Source organism: Felis catus, chromosome D4 (genome assembly GCF_018350175.1).
Source record: "Felis catus isolate Fca126 chromosome D4, F.catus_Fca126_mat1.0, whole genome shotgun sequence".
NCBI lineage: Eukaryota > Metazoa > Chordata > Mammalia > Carnivora > Felidae > Felis > Felis catus.
The window spans coordinates 11,984,384-12,007,210 of NC_058380.1; the positions used below are offsets into that span (position 1 = coordinate 11,984,384).

General features: G+C 43.3%; 1 protein-coding gene and 1 pseudogene across 6 annotated transcripts in view; one reads left to right on the forward strand and one right to left on the reverse strand.

Moving 5' to 3' along the window:
- Positions 1–22,827, forward strand: part of FAM189A2 (family with sequence similarity 189 member A2) — a 118,173-nt gene that overhangs the window by 45,383 nt on the left and 49,963 nt on the right. For 2 of the 6 annotated variants that reach the window (XM_006939080.5, XM_045042569.1), the window contains exons 1-2: positions 5,734–5,916; positions 16,985–17,041. In XM_006939080.5, the coding sequence (XP_006939142.5) occupies positions 5,734–5,916; positions 16,985–17,041 (240 nt within the window). Of the gene's footprint in view, positions 1–5,733; positions 5,917–6,636; positions 7,091–11,443; positions 11,463–16,984; positions 17,042–22,827 lie in introns of those variants that run through there. The other 4 variants (XM_045042568.1, XM_023243332.2, XM_045042571.1 and 1 more) reach the window with 4 other exon arrangements.
- On the reverse strand, positions 17,352–17,565 carry LOC123381481 (annotated as a pseudogene).

Genomic DNA, 22,827 nt, shown 5'->3' on the forward strand with positions numbered 1-22,827 from the left:
GGATGATCTCGTGGACAAAGGAGCTCCAACTTGTAGTCTGGGGATGGGCAAAAGTGTCCCAGGAGACGTGTATGATTTTTAGTTGGGTACTAAGGGGGAGGCATGGAACAGTGTTCTTTGTAGAGGGAACAGCACATTTGAAACTCCAAAAGTAGAAATGAGTTTGGCACAAAAGACTGACATTATGTCAGGATGCCAATTTGTTAAATCAGAACTAGGTTTGCTGGTAAGTATGCATAGAACTTTCGAATGCACAGAACTTTCAAATGCACAGACCAACAGAAAGGCAGCTGTTTACTGGCTCAGAAGAGCTAGGAGAGTGATTTAATATCATAACACTTCATGCAGAGAAACTATTTTTCGGCAATCCTTATGGACTGTTGAAAGGCAAATAGGGACTATGAGTGCAGGAGGCACAAAGACGAATAATGATCCTTCCCTTTCTTCTTCTTTCTGGCCCAGTGAAGCCAAGGATCGACCTGACCTATTCTACAAGGGTTAGAAATAATGTGCGCAGAGCTGGGTCATGGCGGACAGTCAAGCAAAGTGGTGTTCCTCTTCCTGGACCTAAGCTCCACATTTCCTCAGGTCTCGTTTCCTGTCCCGGGAAGGCCCTCCCGCTGGATGGCAGACTGTAGTTGTGCCTTCTCCTTCTGGGGATACCCCACCTCTTGCCCCCGGGGTGACCATGTGGTCTTCAGTAGGTCAATGGCTAAGACATAGCAGATCCAGTGACTTTGTACATTTTCCAGTTAGGGTGTGTCAGTCTGGAAAAACCCAGTACGTGGGGGCATGTCCAGCTCAGTCTACATGAGCCCAGGCCAAGTCCCTTTTATTGTCTCTTCTGCAGCTTGTTGGGCAGTAATGCCCATCCTCTGACTCAATCTTTGGGGGGCCTGAGATTCTCTCTTCCATGAATGGTTGCTGGAAAGAAGAAAACACACCCACTTACACAGTCACAGAGGTATATTTGAGGGCATCTAGAAACTCTGGGGAGCTTTTTACATAGTATATCTGCATGGGCCTTACCCCAGTGCAGAGCTCACAAATCAATATCTCTGCAACTGGGGGCTTACAAATTATGTGTGTGAATTATATGTGTGTGTATACATACACACACACATATGTATATGTATATGTATATGTATATGTATATGTATATGTATATGTATATGTATATGTATATATATATATTAATTTTTTAAATGTTTATTTCTGAGAGAGAGAGACAGTGTGAGCAGGGAAGGAGCAGAGAGAGACAGGGAGACACAGAATCCGAAGCAGGCTCCAGGCTCTGAGCTGTCAGCATGGAGCCCCTTGAGGGACTCAAATTCAGAAACCATGAGATCATGACCTGAGCCAAGATCATGACCTAAGTCAGACGCTTAACCGCCTGAGCCACCCAGGCACCCCGAAATTGTATATATTCTCAAAGTTCCCCTGGTGACTCTGAGAAGGACCCAGACCAAGAGCCCCTTAGTGGAGGAGGCTATGTACCACTGCTCACACTGGCCAGAGGCAGCCTCTCAAGTGTGTTATTCCACGGCTCTTTCCTAAACATCTTTGTTTCCAAATGGTCTAGGCTTCACATTTGCATCACTGAAAGGCCTGTTGAAGAGATTTCCCCAGAACAGAAGGAATAGTCTCTGCTCAAAGATGAATTGCAGTTTTGACTTCTACTGAAATGTGAATCTTCAGGAACCTTGGCTATTACAAGATTTCTCTCTCTCTCTCTCTCTCTCTCTCTCTCTCTCTCTCTCTCACACACACACACACACACACACACACACACACACACAAGCACACACACACTCTCACACACTTAGACCCTCACACATGCTCACATACCCACACATTGACACACACACACTCACACACACACACTCTTATGAGACACACTTTATTACATATCTCTGTGTAGCTTATCTACCCTAGAAATTTATAAGCCATAAATTGTAGGGCAGTGGACTTGAATTGTCTTTTGTGGGATTTGCATCATAGGAAGTTTTCAGTGTTTGATTCAACAATGCGAACAGTACGGCTGCAGCCCTTTGGCTTAACAAATAAGTCTGTCTCGAGGCCAGTGGCATTAGAAATCTGCTCCATTATTTCAGAAAAACGGGGGGCCCAGCCTGCCAGCACTGCTCAGGGTTGCTTGCTTTCTTCTGTTCTTGCTCTCTTAATTAAAAAAAAAAAAACGTTCTGCAGCCCTTTCTCTGTGAAGGGAAACAGTTATCATTGAAGTTGCCTCTCCGTTTCCTTGACACAATTCTCATGCAATCCTGTACCTCATGGAAAAAATATGAGAACATGGAACGCAAGGCCTTAAAGTTCAGGATGAATCTCTGGTTTGGTCCTGGGTATTTTGGGTCTGCAGGTTTAGCCATTCCACACCCCAGTTCATCTGCTTTTCTTGGTCCCGGCTGTCTTGATGGTCAGCTGAGAAATTGGGGAGATAAGAATGGCTGAACTTCAAAAGTGCAAGTCTCAGGGACTCCAGCTGATTGCATGGCCCCGCCTCAGGCTGATGGAGCATCGCAAACTTGCACTTGACAGATGAAGTAACTGAGAGCTAGAGAAGCTTGGAACTGGCTCCAGATCAGAGTGGAGGAGGGCCTGGAGCTCAGGAAGTCTGGCTTCTAATGTGGTACCCTTCCCCTTAGAACACGGTGGTCTCCTTCCTCCCTGTGCATACAAGTCACCTGGGCAGCAGTGTGTGGCTGGGGACCTGCAGAGCCCCTCCCTCCAGCATATTTCCATCTCAGGTTGTTTTCGAGCCAAACCCTCTACCTTCCCTTCCAACGAATTTGCTACCCAAAGTCCCCTCTCCTACAAACATTCCCATGTAAATATTCTGGAGTCTGAATAGTACCATCCACCAATGTTGTTTTGAATTTGTTAAAATGCAGGTTCCCAGGCCTCTCATCCAGACTGTTGGATTCCATGGGTGTTAGGGAAGCTCGCAGACTTGCATATTGACATGGCCCCCCAAATGGTTCTGGGGTCCAAGGACCACACTCTGTGAAGCCCCCCAAGTCAGACGCTTGACTGAGTCATCCAGGTGCCCCTACGTGTATCTTTATTGAGAAACAATTTACCCATTTAAAGCACAATTCAGTGGTTTTTAGTCTCTTCACAGCAGAGTACAATCCTTACCACAATCGATTTGAGAACATTTTATCACCTCAAAAAGTAACCCCAGACCTCTATCTCTCACCCTCCCCCCATTCAGTCTCTCCCCATACCCCCTGCCATGGATGCAACTGTTAATCTACTTTCTGTCTGTATGGATTCATGTGTTCTGGGAATTTCATACAAATGGAATCATATAATATGTGGTCTGTTGTTACTGGCTTCTTTTACTTAGCATAATGCTTTCAAGGTTCTTCATGTTGTAGTATTCCTTTTTATGGCCAAAAATGTTCCATTTTCATGGATTAATGCATTTTGTTTATCCATGCATCCACAACTCGGTTGTTCCTAACATTCGGTGCAGGTGAATAATGCTATTTGTGTACAAGCTTTTATTTTCATTTCTCTTGGGTGTATACTCTATGTTTAACTTTTAGAAGAATTGCCACACTGTGTTTCTAAAGTCTTCACTTTATTATTTTTTTAAGTCCACCAGAAGCCAATGACTCTGAATCACCTTATATGGTCTCACTTATATACAGCTCAGCTTGGTCAGGTGTCACTAAGGACTTACTGTAAGCGAGTGTTGGAGGAAGCCGAGAATCAAGCTTGGGTTACAACATCCAAAGTCCAAACACTGAAGAGTGTATTTGGTGTAACTTTAAAGGTTGGGGCAATGTCACTTGGATTCACGTTTATGATAAGCAGAAAAAGAAACCCACAGCTTATAAATGTGGCCAAAAAACAAAAAAAGAAAACTACAGGACAAAAACTCGTAATCAGCAGCTTTGGAAAAGGTTTAGTGGCTTGAAACTATGGGTTTTCATGACCCATGCTAGCATCTGTTTCCGTATAGTAGTCCCCCCTTTATGTGCAGGAAATATGGTCCAGGCACCCCTAGTGAGCACTGGAAACCATAGACGACAGTGCCAAACTATAGACGGATAGAGATATAGATGATACAGATAGATAGTACACACACACACACACACACACACACACACACACACACACACACATATATATTCCTCTACATATATACCTATGATAAAGTTTTACTTATAAATTCGGCACAGTAAGAGAGCAACAATAGCTAAAAATAAAATAGGACAATTATAACGATACACTGTAGTAAAAGCAAAGCTGTGTGAATGTGGTCTCTCCGTCTTTCAAAATGTCTTAATGTACTATACTCACCCTTCTTGTGATGATGTGAGAAGATAAAATGCCTACAGGATGAGAAGAAGTGAGGTGAGTGACGTCGGCATTGTGACCTGGTGCTAGGCTCCTAGTGACCTTCTGATGCTCTGTCAGGAGGATCATCTGCTTTGGACAGCAGTTGACTGCGGGTAACTGAAACCACAGAAACCGAAACTGTGGATAAGGGAGGACTCCTGTAGAGGGAAATTCACTTTAAAAATTTAAGGGGAAAGTACTTAGAAATACTTTAAAGTATTTAAGTATAAAATGCAGAGAAGTATGCAAAGTGTGACTACATGAATTTTCTCAAAATGAACCTCACTCTTGTAACCAGCACCCACAGCAAGAAACGGATGGTTATCAGCTTCCCTGGAACTCTTCTCTTTCTAGTCATTAACCATCTGCAGAGAAGGAGGATATCCAAGTTCTAGCACCAACATTCCCAGACCCAAACAATACATTTTTAATAGTACATTTCAGGTGTCAAGGATTGACCATCGGAGTAGATTCATTAAGCTGACAGTTTCTCAAGACTCATTCAGACTTTTTTTTTATATATTGCACGGTGTAATAGAATCTTAAAAATTAAATACCTTCAGGCTTGCATGTAAAATAAAAGGTATAAACTAAACACAAACTTTTAGCATTACCTGCAATTTAAGAACATGTACTGTAAGATGTTTTTTAAAGTGCATGTAACAACATACTTTAAACATTTATTTTAAAATACAGTTCCTGGGGTGCCTGGGTGGCTCAGTTGGTTGAGTGTGGGACTCTTGATTTTGGCTCAGGTCATGATCCTAGGGTCCTGGGACCAAGCCCAGAGGCAGGCTCCCCACTGAGCATGAAGCCTGCTTAAGAGTCTCTCCCTCTCTCTCTGTTTCTCCCTCTGCCCTTCCCCCGCTCTCTCTCGAAAATAGAATATAGCTCCCCATTTATCCAGAAAATGGAGTTTGAAGTTTACTTCCAAGGAGACTTTGTAAAAGAAGTCCTAGGGACTATTAACCACAGATGCTTGAATAATTCAAAAAGTATATATGTAAACACACATGCCCATTGGCAATGCATCACATTGTGGGTTGAAGTAAGTACGACCAAAATAAATACAGCTTTTGCAAGCAGCGCATAAAAACGGATACACATTTCTCGTGGTTTATTGGGCAGGAGGTTAAATACCTTCACTCTACTTACAAAATGAACTGCCAAATACAGAGACTGACTTGCAGCAAAGCGACACTGCCCTGCTTTTAACCTGGAAAAAAAAATCTATTATGATGGTATTATGCATAAGAACACTTTCAATACATAAGAAGAATCTTTGGAAAGAAGGGCATGTATTCTTAGAGAAAATCCTTTTGCAAATGCTAATCATTTTTTTAAAGCTCTAAATATGCCTTATAAATGACCAAAAAACAGATTAGGATTTTATTAGGATATTTCTTCGGGAAGTTTGGGATTCTATGTTCCACCAGATGCTGCCTAATAGAGCGCACAAGTCAAGGAGAGGCGGACACCCTGGAACCTTTGCCCTGCGCGCCAGACCATCCCCCGGTTCGTTCTTTCTGGATGTTGGACACCTTCAAGGTAACCTCACGCTGACGCTGGCTCTTACCCGGGTGCCAGGAACGCACCCCTCCTCGCCCGCCCCTCCCCCCTCCTTCCACGCGCAGTGTCAGCGCCCGGAAGCCTCACGCGAGTGGTGACTTCGCTCTGCCTCGTCCTTCCCCGAAGCCCTGAGGCTTAGACTTTTCCCACCAAGTCACCCACAACCCCTCCTCCTGCCTTCCCCCCCCCCTCAGGAGGGGGAAAAAGTTTAAAGCCGGGCTCCCTTTGCGTTACGCTGGCCAGGGGGTCTCTCTTGGCTGGACTGGAAGGGGGCGAGGGTCCGCGGCGCTTCTTCCGCGCCTCTGCCCAGCCCCAGCTCGGCGCGTGGGGGACAGCGTGTTAGATCGTCCGCCACCGGCTGCTACGCGCCCAGACTGCGAGGTCCCTCCTAGCCCGAGCGACTCCCTTAAAAACTTGGGGCCGGACGCCGGGGAGCGGGGCGTTCGGCGGTGCCCCGGAGCGGGCAGCAGCCGCGCGGCGCGGGCGTGTGTGGGTGAGAGCGAGGGCGCGCCCGCGGCGGGCGGGAGGCGGACGCCCGGGTGGCAGGTGGGTGCGGCCGGCGGGAGCCGGGGCAGCGGCGGCGGCGGCGGCAGCAAGTGGTTGGGCCGTGCTCATTTCCTACCCTCCCCCTCGGCCTCGGGGTCCGCCCGCGGTGCCCAGTGCGCGGCGCCCGCGGCTCCGCGCCGCGTCCCCCCTCGCCGCCGCCGCCGGCCGCTCCCTTCCCCGCCGGTCCATGTCCCTGCCCGTGGTGCTTCCGGGCTCCTGCTGCCCTGTGGCCGGGCTCTCGGGCGGGCCGCAGGCCGGGGGCCCGGGCGCCGGGGCCGCCGCCGCGCAGGAGCCGCCGCTGCCCCCGCTGCGGCCGCGCTGGCCCCGGGCGGCTCTGCAGCCCCCCGCGCGGCCTCGCTGCGCGGGCGCCGCCGCCGCCGCCGGGGTGCTGGCGGCTCCGCCCGCGCTCTCCTCCCGCCGGGCCGCCGCCGCCGCCGCCGCCGCCGCCGCCCCGGGCTCGGCGCTGCTGCCCGCTCGCCCGCTCCTGTCGCTCGGGCTGCTGCAACTGATCCTGGGCTGTTGCATGGTGGCACTGAGCTTCGGGGCGCTGTCGCTGAGCAGCTCCCCGCAGGTGAAGAACTCGTGTCCGTTCTGGGCCGGTTCCTCGGTGAGTGCCGCGCGTGCCCCGCTCGCCTGGACAGGGCCCACCGGGGGCGGCAGGGGGTGAGGGGGGGTGGGGAGCAGGGACCTCCGGCCGGTCCCCTCCGCTGCTCCAGGACTGGCTCCCCACCCCCGAGGGCTGTGGTTGGGGAACACGGTCCTTTGGGCCAATTGAAGTTTTTGGAGGCGTTGAGGCTGGGGGAAAAACAAAGGCTCAAACGGAGAGCAGCTCAAGGGTGACTTGGGATGCACTTGGACAGTGTTCCGTACCTCACAGCTGAAGGATTGTGTTGTTCCTGGCAAGTTACTAGAATACAATAGACTTCCAGCTCCGGGGGAGTGGAAGAATGGGGGTGGAAGATAGGAAAGTAGGAGAAAATGATTCAACTTTGGGCCATTGAGTATTTACTTCACTGACCGTGTCTGCGCAGGGAGGCCGGGCATTTGATCTCTTTTCTCCATTGAGGCATCAACAGTGCCTGGCACATAGTAGGTGTACTTGTGGGGTGATTGAAGTGACAGCTTGACTTGGGACACGTCATTTATTTTATTCCACTTTAAGACACATGTAAATGTGAAATGTATCTGGTGTAGTATGGCTCCACTCTATTTGGGGACAAGCTCAGGAGGTAATGACAGGGTGTGTGCAAACATACTTGTACCTGGTCATTAAAGGAGGCCCCTACTTGATTTTTGGAGCCAGGCAGGCTGCTGCACAGAATTTAGTTCTCAAGAACCCAAATGGTCATTATGCATGAGCTCCCCAAAGCCCCAGGAGCAGGGGGCAGCTCACTGGAGATACCTGACCTCCTTCAGTGACCTGGCCCTATTTCCTCCAATGGGGAAGGCTGATGTGGAGAAAAAGGTGCCCAGCCCCTGGAGAAGGTGCTGCCTCCACTGTGTTTGGACTCCAGGAGGCCCCTCACCCCTGCCTCCTAAAATGTCACAGCTTCTAAGGCATACGTCCTCCTGAGGCTTGCTGGGGGTTGAGAGACTTGGAAATAGGTCTTTGTGGAATGATTGTAGAAGATGGGTACTTGAAAGTAAACGGCCTTTTTATGGAGCAAGTCATTCTAAGTCTGGGAGTGCCAATAGTTTGATTAAGATCTGCAAGGAGTGTATGTGCTGATAAAATCGTCCTTCTGCAGTCCCCACACACCCAGATTCAAGGCCAAATTTTAAGACTATAGGGAGAACTAATTGAACCCAAAGTAATTGTTTGAATGAGAACATTAAGAATATTAAGTACCCTGAGCCCTGCCTGACATTTTATACTTAAACCGATGCCAATTTGCTCTCCTTTGGAAATACTTTGACGCTGGATGGTCTTACGTTGGATCAGCCCATGCTGTGGTAGCCAGAGTTCATGCTCTGTGCTTCATGTGAGAGGAATCCCACCCTCCTGGACCTGCTATTGGGCTCTCCCTGTGGCCTTCCTGAGTCTTTTTTAAAACAACAGGGTAGGGATTAGATTCATTATGCTCCCTAGTCCATCCACCAGACTAAAGTCAGCCAAATGGTGGATGCATTTCATTTCTCTAAATACCATGGGCCAGAAGTGAATGTTGCATACATTTTTAGGGATTTCGTCTTTATAAAATCATAATCTCTTGTCCTCTCAAAGATAGCTAGTTTGTGCTTAAAAATTTTTTTTTAATGTTTATTTTTGTTTTTTGAGAGAGAGAGAGAGACAGAGCACAAGCAGGACAGGGGCAAAGAGAGAGAGAGGGAGACACAGAATCCGAAGCAGGCTCCAGGCTTCCAGCTATCTGCACAGAGCCTGATGCAGAGCTCGAACTCACAAACTGCAAGATCATGACCTGGGCTGAAGTCAGATGCTTAACTGACTGAGCCACCCAGGCAGCCCCAGTTTAGGATTATTTAAAGCTATTTTTTCCCTTTGGAAATCAAAACCTCAAATCAGTGTACTATTGTGAATTATTTCAGAGGTGAATGCCCTTAGATGTCAGTCAAGCCACAGTTGGGTTTGATGAAGTATTAAAAAAAAAAAAAAAAAAAAAGGCCTTTAGCCAGAAAATGAAAGTCGTTAACCAGGACCTGCTAACTTGCTGACTGGGAGCATAGTAGGTGTACTTGAACCTGGCAAAACAGAGCAGGGAAAGAATTACTAACTTGGAACTAAATTCTCTTCTATAGGGTTGTTTTCCTCACCCCACCCCGCCCCAGCTCTATATGCAAACCTGCAGTTGTTCATTATTCTTTTTTTGTGTGTGTGGCCTATTTCTGAGGTTGACCACAGAATTTACAAAGTAACAATAGAACCAACAAAAACTGTATGTTCAGAATGACTGGATGGGATTGGAGGATGACATTAGGCACCATGACCATGGTATTATAGGAAGAAGTTTTACCAGTAGCACATACCTTCTGAATTTATGTACATGAGAGAGGCTTTGTTCTTGTTTTTTTTTTTTTTAATTTTTTTTTCAACGTTTTTTATTTATTGTTGGGACAGAGAGAGACAGAGCATGAACGGGGGAGGGGCAGAGAGAGAGGGAGGCACAGAATCGGAAACAGGCTCCAGGCTCCAAGCCATCAGCCCAGAGCCTGACGTGGGGCTCGAACTCACGGACCGCGAGATCGTGACCTGGCTGAAGTCGGACGCTTAACCGACTGCGCCACCCAGGCGCCCCTGTTCTTGTTTTTTAGTTCTGCATTATGAGAAATTTTAAATTTATTCAAACACTGCCCAGCAAACCCTCCTATCCCTCTTACCCAGCGCCAACAATTGTTTTGTCTCTGCCTCCTCCTGGCTTTGCGGCTGGCTCTGTGTGTTCTGATAATATCAGAAGGATGAGTGTTTGAGGCAGGGTAGGAACGAGCTCTATCATGCTCCCTAGGCTCTTTGTCAGATTAACTTCCCACATTATTTTGAAGCAAATCTCAGCCATCACATCATTTCATCTGTAAATGGTTCCATGTGTGTATTGTTTTTGAAAGAAAATCTAAACAGAAAGAAAATATAAACAGAATAGAGAGACAGCATAGAAGTGACCGGACAGTCTTAAGACCCCCCTTCCATTTTTAACATTTTATTAGGAAAATTTTAAATCTCCGCAAAAAATGTACAAAGAATACTATAATGAACCCCTATTTATTTATCATCAATCTTCAGTAGTGATCAACACATGGCCGTTTTCCGCCCACACCCACTTTGCCTATTGGATTATTTTAAGGCAACTCTCTGGTATCATAATTTTAGCCATTCAGTATTTCAGTATGGATTTCTTAAAAAAGGGGGGTTACTAGATAAAGAGAGGGACTTAATAGCATATAGTAATGTGCTGATTATAAAGATAGCTAAACTAAGATTTTTATGAAAAAAGCTTAAAAATTATGACTCGAGGGCTGCATGGTTTTTTTTTTTTAAGTAACAGCTTTATTGAGATCTGACTCACACTCCATACATGTCACCTATTTAAGGTGTGCAATTCAGTGGTTTTTAGTGAATTCACGGAGGTACACAACCATCACCACAATCTCAGAAAATTTTCATCATCCCGTAAAGAAACTCTGTTCCCATTAGCAGTCACTCCCCATTTCCCCTGACCCCTTTATCCCTAGGCAACCACTGATTAACTGCCTTTCAGTGTCTGTGGATTATTCTGGACATTTCGTATAGATGGAATCATACAACATGTGGTCCTTTGCAGCTGGCTCCTTTCACTTAGCACAGTGTCCGCAAAGTTCATTCATAATTACGGCATGTCACTACTTCCTTCCTGTTCGTTGCCGAATGAGATTCCACTGTATGGATATGCCACGTTTTATTTTTCACTCGGAAGTTTTGTTGGCATATGGAACTAGGTAGTTGAGAGGCAGTGCCAGTCTGTCGCAGGTTGCTTTGGACCCCCGTAGGAACACAGAAGATAGAAGGAGATCCTCATATTCCAAGCTTTGAATGACCATTATATGCCTTAGTCTGCTCTAGCCATTAAATTGGCAGATCTTTCTTCAGCTTCAGTAAAAATTCTGCTTCTGTATTTGATAGAAAATTAAATTCAAGGTACAGATATATTCATTGAAAGGACTATTAACACAGTATAATTCAAGAATATTTTTCCATATGTACTTCCGTAAGTGCTCTCACCTTGAGCTTGAGATTTGGAAGCTTCCTTCGTTTGTCTGGACCTTGAAGGTATTTTATCTATTTTAATATATATTTAAGAATTAACAAGTTCTATAAAGGGTCTTTTCCCATGCTTTACATGTTTTTAACATATTCATTGTTTTTGATCATTCTCTGATCATTTTTCTTTCTGGTCTCTTTGGTTAATGACTCAATCTGTTATTATTCCTGAAGGGCATGAAGCTAAGAGATTAGCCACTTTTAAAAGCATCCTCAAGTTTGACTCCAGGTAGGTGACAGATGAAGGCTCTCCCAGACCGTGTTCAAGACATGCTGTCCTGGCTCTTGATTTGGGGGCATATTTAGTTACTACCATACTACACTGGATTAATGATAGAGAGGATTGCATTGGTTTGCATCTCCTCCTTCAGAAAACAAAATATCTGGGGCGCCTGGGTGGCCCAGTAGGTTAAGCGTCTGACTTTGACTCAGGTCATGATTTCGCTGTTTGTGGGTTCAAGCCCCATGTTGGGCTCTGCGCTGACAGCTCCGAGCCTGTAACCTGCTTCAGATTCTGTGTTTCCCTCTCTTTTTGACCCTCTCCCTGCTCACACTCTGTCTCTCTCTCAAAATATAAATAAACATAAAAAAAAATAAAAAAGAAAACAAAATACCTTACTCTGATGACATATATGATCCTTGGAAGATATCTGAGGCAAATGGTAGAGAATTGGCTATTATTTATTTATTTATTTATTTATTTTTTGCTCTTCTCCGGGAGCCCTAATACCCTTAATGTTCTGCTTTGAGTCACTGACCTAAACTCATGGTTACCCCTCCCTTGAGTCTGTAATTCTTGGACAAGATTCCAGTTCCTTATAAAGAGACAGACAAGAGCGAACGTTAAGGTAAACCATTTTTTAAAAATTGCAGTGATGAAACAAACTTAAAAAAGAATGAATGGTTCAAAGGAGAAACTAGCTCAAAAATTCTGAAGTCTCTTCTAGTTAAACAAACAATAAATACATTTTTTTCTACCATATCATCAAATACTTAATATTAATAGGCCATTTAAAATATAATTTTTTGTGATGAATTTTATTGATTTTCTTTGGTCATTTATTTTCCACAGCAGCAGAGTGACATTGATAAATTCTTGAATGAGTCATTGAGCCTCCCAACCTCAGTTACTAATCTGTAAAATGGGTGCAATGATTCTTGCCTCAGAACTGATTTTGTGAGGGTGTAGTTAGAGAACAGACTCTATCAGTGTTTTTTAAACATCAAGGTCATATTTAATCCAAATAAGGTAAAAAGGCCAGTTTTCTGTGGGACATTCTGGTAACCACCATGTATACATTAGAAATATTCAGTTGCCTACTTCTCAGTTTTTTAATGAATCATGCTAGACATATAAGGAAGAATAATATACATGAACACATACACACATGCACACACACACATTTTTTCAAGTTTCCAGTATAAAAGCTATAGGGCAAAGTAAATTTTTGAGAGCTTTGATTATTGTGTGTTTAATTTATAAGGCAAACATGGGACATTTACAGCTTGGCTCTTTTTATCTCTGTGTTTAGATATAGCAACTTTTGGCAAACAATCCAGAACATTTCTGCCCTGAGGCATGTTAATGGATAGCAAAGAAAAATAATAAGGGCAGTAAAATAATAAGCTTTTGATCTTAATGATTTGATTTTCAAGGTGGGAAATTAAGGCACATTAACCATATGTGGTGAGTAACAATGATTCTTGCATGGAGTATCTCAGAATCCTTCTTTGCAATATCAGAAAAAAGAAAAGCCTCTGCTTTTTCCTAAAAGCTACAAGGAATGGGTTACAAGTAAGTGAAACCAAAATTGTAATAAACCTCATTATAATAATATAGAGATAATTTAATGTTAGAAAATAGGTTTTTGCTTGTTCATTCAGGGCAAGCTGTATCTTGCACTTGGTGGAAAGAATGCTATGAAGTTGCTTTTTAGTGTTGAGTTTAATTGAGCTTGAAGAATGGGAGAAATTGAGTAGAAGTAGGTATATGCCTTTGTTGCTGCGTTCATGACTGGATGTAACCACAATTCTCACCTGCCATTGGAGTATAATTTCTTAAAACATCCCTGTAAAGAAGTGTGGTTTACAAAAATCCTGTTGTGATTTAGTGTGAGTGTGTGTTGAGTCTATAAATAATTCAAATGGAAATTTATTACCTTTAAATATTTTGCCTTACAATCCATGAACATAGTATGTGTCTTCATTTATTTGGGTCTTCATTTAATATTGCTTACTAAGGTTTATATTTCTTCCTACTAGGTCTTAAGTATCTTTGAAGTTATATGTATTTTGAGATTTCTGATATTTATTATTTGTCAAACGCATTTTTTAAAAAGTTTTATTTATTAATTTTTGAGAGAGAGAGAGAGAGCATGAAAATCCTGAGCAGGCTCTGCTGACAACATGGAGCCTGATACAAGGCTCGAACCCATGCACTGTGAGATCATGACCTGAGCCAAACCAAGAGTCAGATGCTCAATGATTGAGCCACCCAAGCATCCCTGTACATATTTTTAAAATTATGTCTGGAGTTTAGTTTGTTGCTTATATATGTAAAATACCCCTCAAAAAATAATAAAGATAGCTTAGTTCCTTAATTCCAGAGACCTTTGATTTTAAATGACAATTGTATCTGCCATGATCTGCTGAATACATCTATATTCACCTTGGCAACACTATTCCTGGGACTTTATCCAACAGAAATAAAAAGCAATTGTTTTTAAGCATTATATGACCATGGATGTTTACCATAGCAGTGATTGTGAGGGCAAAAAGCTGGAGATAGAGTGAATACTAATGAATATGGAAATAATCAAATACAGGAGGTAAGCCATACAAAGAAATATTATGTAGCCATTAAACAGAAATGAATGAGAGCTATTCCAGTGGACATGAAGAGATTTCCTTGAAGTATTTACTGAGAAAGAAAAAGGAGGAAAAGTATCTTTTATGACCCATTTTTTATAAAATACATATGCACATATACATGTTTGTCTAGTAATAAGAATTTAAAGAAAAATATGTCCATGTGTAATATATGTAAACGTACCAAATTGTTAATGTGGGGAGGGTTGGGTGATGTGGCTGGTGGGGGAGGTGGAAAGCATAGCTGAGGTCTCTTGCTACTTTTATGGGTGTTTATGGTCTGGGCTGGACACCTCATTTTAATGATAATGTTGTTTTAATGAAAAACATGTGTTCCAAAAAGCTGAATCACAGAGTTCTCTATTAATGGAGACGGTCTAAATATCAAACACTAACTGATAATTTGCATTATACTTAGATTTTAGTGAAGTGGGCAGGTTGTGTTTCCCTCAAGGGCAGTCAAAATTTTCAGTTTTGTTTTTACAAAAATAGTTGCAATTCTGGGGCGCCTGGGTGGCTCAGTCGGTTAAGCGTCTGCCTTCAGATCAGGTCATAATCTCACAGTTCACGGGTTTGAGCCCCGTGTCTGGCTCTCTGTTGTCCACACAGAGCCTGCTACGGATCCTCTGTCCCCCTTTCTCTCTGCCCCTCCCTGACTCATGCTCGCTCGCTCTCTCTCTCTCTCTCTCTCTCTCTCTCATAAATAAATAAATAAAACCTTAAAAAAATAGTTGTATTACCTCAGCTAAGTCCAGTAAGCCGCTGGTCGGGCGGGCAGGGAACACGTGCCCGTGTGGGTGCTCGCGCACGCACACACGTATACACACACACACAGACATAACATGTGCATGTCCACACACAACCTGCAGGTGGAGCCAGCACTGGATTGCAGGGGATCCTGAGGACTTTCTATCATCACAGCAGGGTAAATTTTTGAGTTAGAAGAGACCCGCAGATGGAGTTTCCTTCACTTAAACCACATTTCTAAGGAAACAAGAGTGAGGACCAGAAAAGCAATAAGACTTGGCCAAGTTCGTATAGTTATTTAAAAGCCAGGTGGGGAACCCACACCCCAAGGTCTCCTGGATTTCAAGTCACAATTTGTAAAGTAGATGCAACCACATGTAGACACACGCCCTGTGTGTCTCCAGGCAGAAATCATTCAGAACAAAGAAATAGCCTATTGACTTTAAGATGATTGCAAGAATACAGTGCCTGGTGGGCAGGCAGCTGACAGTATGTTTAAACATAAATGGGATATAAGAATCTGTTGCCTGTCTGCCCATACATGGTCTTTAAGTCCTTGATATAAGTGGGTAGACTTGTCCTCTGCTCATTTGACAATGATTTACTCTCAGCCAGTAAATGGAGAATGGAGAGTCTTTAGAAGCAACACTGTAAAATCCCTTCAGACTTGTCGTTGAGAAACCATCATTGTGAACTGGTACATTGGAGGGATTTTGGTAAAAAGCGCACATAAAGGAAAACCCTCATAACTGCATTCTGCAGTTGCGTGCACCCTGTTATACAAAGGTAAGTGTGCCCCAGTGACATCGGAATGTCCCTGAGCTGAATAATTACTTTGATTGTTCTTTCCCAACTGCTTAGTGAACCGTGTTATCCAAAGGGCTGACATTGATTTCCAGTTTTCATTTTGGCAAAATGCTGATTCTTCTTTACCAAGGGGTTTAATTAGTTGTTTATTGAAGTGTCATTTTACAATATGAGACTTCTCTCACTGTAGTCCCCTCTCCCTTTTGTGGAATACATGCTCAGGAACAGTTATCAGCTGCCCGTCACGTGACAGGTGCCAGGCTGGGAGCTGAGGATTTGGGAGACAAGAGATCATGGTCAGTGGGCAAGGCAGAGATGTACCTCTCAAGTATAATGACAGAGAGCGTTTGGGGGGGAAATTGTGTAGAGGGCTTCCAGGAGTGTGGGGTGGTGGGATCAGCGAAGGCTTCTTGGAGGAGGTGAGTGTTAGCCAGGATCTTGCAGGATGTGTAGGAGTTCTCAGATAGCTATGAGGGGAGCTGAGAGGAGAAGATACTGCAACCAAGAGAAGTGCAGAGCCCCTCAGTGTTAAAGCCTGGCCAGTCTGAGGTGCCTGGGTAGCTCATTCGGTTAAGCGTCTGACTCTTGGGTTTCAGCTCAGGTCATAAGCTCATGGTTTCGTGAATTCGAGCCCCAAATTGGGCTCCATGCTGACAGTGTGGAGCCTACTTGGATTCTCTCTCTCTCTCTCTCTCTCTCTCTCTCTCTCTCTCTCTCTGCCCCTCCCCAACTCATGCTGTCTCTGTCTCTCTCAAAATAAATAAGTAAACTTAAAAAAAAAAAAGAGCCTGGCCAATCTGATGGGGGACAGGTGTGCCTGGGTGGAAGATGGGCAGGGGGCAGTGGTGCATAGAAACCAGGCTTGTGAAGTGGGCAGAGGAAGATCCTGAGAGACCTTGTGTACCATTTCAGAGCATTTACTTGGCCCATAAAGGGTGGGTACCCACCTAACGAATGGAGGGTTGTAGCCACACACGTCTTACGAGGCTGACAATGGTAACAGGTTGGGTGCTCTGGAGCAGGGAGCTTGGGTCAGCAATACTAACTCCTTCACTGACTGGAAGGATAGCCTACTCTCTCTATGTTCATAATTGACCTTAAGAAAAAACATACACAGTCAATAAAAAAGCTTTGGGGCTTTGTAGGAAGGAGAGTCCAAAGTGGTCTACCAGGGCTCAGATAATCAGCAGGAATACCAAATGTTTGAGTTAGGAGACTTTGAAATTTCAGGGTTTTTTTTTTTTTTGAAAAAATTATACTTTAGAGACTAGGATTAGTTTGTTGGAATTGGTCCCTTTTCTAGATTTATGATACTGTTTATCCTTGTAGGTGATCCTCTCTGGAATCATAGGATTAACAACTTGGAAACGGCCTATGATACTGCTGGTATGTACTGTTCTCATAAATTGTTACCCTTTGTAAAATGTGCTGTGTACGAAGGCTGTGAAATCAGTCACTGAAGAAAAACGCCCAAGCTTTCTTGTTCATGAAAAAAAAGAAGCTAGCAACGGACAATGTTAGAAGTCAGATGTTCTCCTAATGACAAAGTGAGATGATAATTTTGCCAGTTTTCCTTTTTTGGGGGGTTACCTTTTTGTTGTTCTTATTATGTACCACATTGACACAATGCATAACCTTCTAGAAGGGGTGGATGAGCACAACCAAGTTATTTTTCATCAATCAGGAAAAGGCTTCCTTAATTGATATTATCCAAACCCTTTGACACATAGTAACGATTAACTCCAGAGACAAGCCTATGTCTTTGCATCAAACTCCACTGAAAAGGTTAACAGGCAGCCCTTTTTCCCTCGCCTCCCGTTACTGCACCTGTGGATGTATGCAGTGGCTATGCTAGGGATGACCAAGCACATGACCATGATGCCGATCCCGGGCAGAATCTCGAACCACATTGCACCGAGGTTGCCAGGACTGAACCCTTCCTTCCTGTCCTCCTAGAGGAAACCCAGCCTCAGTTTTGTAATTTTCTGATTTATTTTAAGCTTCTTAATGTACCCAGTGCTGTCTATGTGTTTTTAGTTCCAGAATTAGATCTGTTGTAAAGATATAATTTAAAAATGGTTTACTATGGACATTTTTAAACATATACTAAAGCGAAGGGAATAATATAATGAACTCCCCGTACCAATCACCCAGCTTCAACAACTACCAACTCAGCCAATCTTGTTTAGCTAGACCCTTACCCATTCCTCGGCTCCTCATATTTTCCCCTGCATATTCTTTTGAAGTAAATTTCAGACATGAAATCACGATACATAATTTTTTATTGTTATAATGCTTTGGTTGGACAACCTTACAGTTTCATTGCTTAGACTTTCTATATTCTCTATCACATATATATTTTCATGGGACTATAGGCATATATTGGTAACTTTATCCTTTTTTTTAGTTAAGGTAAAATTCACATAATACAAAGTTAACCGTTTTAAAGTTTTCAATTCAGTGGCATTTAGTACATTCCCAATGTTCATTTTTTTGTTTGTTTTTATTTGCTATGTCCTTTGGATTCAGGGAATACTATATAAAACGGATGATTGCCAATGGAGTTACCAACTTTCAAGATGAAGTAGAGGATCTAAGAAATTTGATTTGAAGTATATATAATGAAAACAATTTTTTTTCTATAGAGCATTTCTTTTGACTTTTCTCCCGTTCATTTTAATGTAGGGTTAAATAGTTTTCGAAATTCATTTTGTATATACACTTAACAGTTCATCTTAAGCAGGCCACTGTTTGCTGGGCAGCGGGTGATAAATACAAAAGTAGCTAAATTCGTACATGCAAGGAGAAGAAACACACTGCAGAAGACAGAGTAATGGGTCCCAGAACTGTGTTGATGGTTTTGAACAACTTAAAAGTTTTCAGGCCCACTAGACAATTTAGGCAGCATTTTGGAAGCCCATCAATTATTACATTTCGTGAAACTCTGTAAATATTTCTGGAAGGAGTAAATTATTGGTGCAGCATTTTAATCTCTGAGATAGCAGGGTAGGAGAAAAACGAGGCTTCAGATGAGTTTTATGGCATGTGTTATGAGTGGGTGATGTTTATTTTGCAACAATTCTCTAGAAAAATGTTGGATGGTGTTCAATGTTTATACTAATATTTGGCTTTAAGAGTCATTTTTTGCCCTGATTTTTCCATTGGGTCACTATTGAAATGTCGAGTAATACATCCCTCAGGTATTTAAATTAAAATCAGAAAATCTCTAGTGCTATTTGTATTTTTAAGATTCTAAGTGGGGAGGAGAATATGAGCCTGTGTTCTGGGTAGGTATTAAGAAAGTTGACCTTTTAAGACATTTATTTCTCTAACATTGTTTTCTTTTAGAAAGGTGGCTCATAGATTTATTTAGTGAGCTCAAGGTACTGTGAAAGAAACTGACCTTCATAGAAATGTATCTTTATTTTATGCCTTTAAATTTATTTCTCATCGTTGTTGATAAGTATATGTACAACTTTGTCAAAGTTATAACCAATTTGTACATTCCATGTTGTGCTCTGCTTTTTCTGTTTAATACTGCATTAATTAAGTTCATATCAGTAAATACGATGTTTCCATGTACAAGGGGTCCAAACCCGCCTGAATGGCCTGCTGTCATATTTCTGTATTACCATCAGTTGTAAGCCTGTTGGACCCATAGGCTTCTATATTTCAATTTGTATGAATTATGTATTTAGAAGATCATGTAGAGATTGTTTCCAAGTGTTGATTAACATCAATTTATAAAGAAGATAGATTAATTGATAGGAATTGTATAAGGACAAACTTTCTGGGTACATCAAGGGATCATTTGAGCCTTGGTCAATATCATAAGTGAAAAATCCTCAGTTCACATGAATCTTAATATTCTATTATAACTTCTGCCAGATGCTTTTGTTATGTTAAAAAATGGAAAAAATCATGGGATGTAATGAAAGGAATAGATATACCACTCAGAAACTCCTAGTCTGTGTCCTAGCTCATCCCCTGGAGAGCTGTGTAATGTACAAGCCACTTAACTTTTCTGAGTCTGGTTTCTTTTTTGCATGCAGGGGATAATCTAGTGACACCAAGGGGTACCTCTGCCCACCCTCCCCCCACCCCACTTAGTGGATGCTTCAGCTTTTCTTTGGCTTCTTGAATTTAAGGACTGTGCCCCTGGATGATTTTGGGCGGGAGGTCACGTTCCATCAGAGAGCTAGTAGGGCCCTGTAGGTCTCTGTTCCCACAGAGCAGAGTGGACTTCGCTGGTCAGTTCTAGCCCTTTTCCCCTTCACGTCTTATACTCTACCCACAGCTTGTACCTTCTAATTCCGACGCAGCCAGACTGTCTTATTCCAACTTGGGATCTTCTTCCCCAACTGTTTGCTTGGCTGGCTCCTTTTCTTCTGGGTCTCAGCTCAGCAGTCCCTTCCTGAGACAGACCTTCCCTGACCACCCTGCTAACAGTGGCCCTGCGTCCCTGCCTCTCATCATGTCCCAGCACTGACTTTGGGCTTCACGGTCCATAATTCACCTGTGTGCTGCTGGCGTACCACTTGCTGTCTGTCTCCCCACCATAGATGGTTGTATGAAGACAGGGGTCCTGTCTGTCCTCTTCACCCTGTTTCCCCAGGGCCAGTGTGCTCCCTACACCTCTGTTGTTGACCGTGAAGTTAATTTGGCAGCCAAAAGGAAATGTAGGTCCCAGGTTCTCGACATTTCTTTTTTACTTTTGTCTTAAATTTCTCGCACTTGTTTTGTTCTGTAGAATGTTGTATTCTTCCCCTTTTTACTTCAGGGTGGTTAGTATGATGGTGGTGGAGGCTGGGAGGGGGCAGGTTGGTCTTTCCAGGGCCCTTTGAGAGGCCAGCTGGCCTCATTTTGAGTTGTTGGGCACACACTAATCTAGAACACTTGGATATTTCCTTTTGAAAACCATTTCTATTTGTGCTCCTTCTTTTGTGATTGTCTCAGCGATTACATTAGGTTTTATACTGGTGTGAACAAAGAAGGCTCAGTCTGACCCAATTCTTTCACACTCAAGTTTTCATGGAAACTCAGAGTTGGAAGCTTTCATTTACTGGATCTTCTTCCTTATGCTGAGAAAATACTCATGTGTCCAGAACAAAAATAATAATGTTGGAACATAGTTTGTAAATACTTATAGTTATTTTTTTTAAAGAAATCTTTCCTATTTAAAAAAAAGTTTAGAGTAAGAGAGAACAGGGGAGATGGGCGGGGGGGGAGAGAGAGAGAGAGAGAGAGAGAGAGAGAGAGAGAGAGAGAGAGAGAATCCCTTGGGACTCAATCCCATGACCCTGGGATCACAATCTGAACCAAAATCAAGAGTCAGGCGCTCAACCACTGAGCCACCCAGGCACCCCATATTTATAGCTGTTTTTGACTATGAATAGAATAAAGCCAGGGTGTGTGTGCATGTGCATGCATTTGTATGTGCACATCATTCCAGGTTGTGTATTTTCTATCAAGAAGAAACATTTCCTTTATGTATGTATGTATGTATGTATGTATGTATGTATGTATGTATGTATTTATGTTTATTTATTTTTGAGAAAGAGAGAGAGACAGAGACAGAGTGTGAGTGGGAAGGGGCAGGGAGAAAGGGAGACACAGAATCCCAAGCAGGCTCCAGCCTCTGAGCTGTCAGCACAGAACCCAATGGGGGGCTCAAACTTATGAACTCTGAGATCACTATCTGAGCTGAAGTCAGATGCTTAACCCCAGGCATCCCCAAACATTTCCATTTAAAAATTTTTTTTTGATGTTTATTTATTTTTTGAGAGAGAGAGAGAGAGAGACAGAGTGCAAGCAGAGGAAGGGCAGATAGAGAGGGAGACACAGAATCCGAAATAGGCTCCAGGCTCTGAGCTGTCAGCACAGAGCCGATGTGGGGCTCGAACTCACGAACTGTGAGATCATGACCTGAGCTGAAGTCAGATGCTTAACCAACTGAGCCACCCAGGCGCCCCAAACATTTCCATTTTTAAAGAATGTTCTTATTTCTTCTAGGTATCTCCTTGTTCATTCAAATAAAATGTTTTATAAAATTTTAGAAATTATAAACTCACAGCTGGAAATGACCTAAAAGATAGTCTTGTCTCGGCACCTCAGTTAAAAAATGGAATTGCCCTACTAAGATGTTTTTCTTTGGTGGTGCATTTGGTAAGAATTGCTACCATGAAACTCCAGCCAGAGTTTTGGCCTGTAATTTTGGTTGCTTATGAATTTTGATTTGAACTATTGTTATTTATTTATTTTTTTAATTAAAAAATTGTTTTATGTTTATTTTTGAGAGAGAGAGACAGAGAGTAAGTGGGATAGGGGCAGAGAGGCAGGGAGACATAGCATCTGAAGCAAGCTCCAGGCTCTGAGCTGTCGGCACAGAGCTCGATGCGGGCCTCGAACCCACAAGACCGCAAGATCATGATTCGAGCTGAAGTCGGATGCTTAACCGAATCAGCCATCCAGGCGCTCCATATTGTTTTTTTTTTTCCCATGCGGTTTGGAAGAGATGGGGTGAATATGACCTTAAAGCTGATAAAAAGACAGCTTTATTCTTTAGCATCAAGAATGAAAGTACTTCCCTGGCAATGTTCTTCCGTCACATATGTGGTTTATTCCCAGCTATGAGCCATGTGGATTTGCACCCTAGATGGACAATAGAAGAGGTTAATGAACTGGCTATTTTAAAAAATGACCTGTCAGTTTCCCTTCTAACTTCAATATTATGGAATTTAGGGTAAAACTTAATTACCCAAAAAGAGACTCAAAACTGGTTTCAGTAAGATATACAGACATTCTGCTCCTCTCATCTAGTGGTCCAAATAGGCTAGGCTGGCAAAGTGGTTCTGTTCCACAAAGCCATTTGGGGATCCAGGTTCTTTCCATTTTATTGTGCCTTGAAGGGAGAGTCATGGATCACACAGATCCTTGGTCAAGAGATTGAGAAATTACGGGGCGCCTGGGTGGCGCAGTCGGTTAAGCGTCCGACTTCAGCCAGGTCACGATCTCACGGTCCGTGGGTTCGAGCCCCGCGTCGGGCTCTGGGCTGATGGCTCGGAGCCTGGAGCCTGTTTCCGATTCTGTGTCTCCCTCTCTCTCGGCCCCTCCCCCGTTCATGCTCTGTCTCTCTCTGTCCCAAAAATAAATAAAAAAACGTTGAAAAAAAA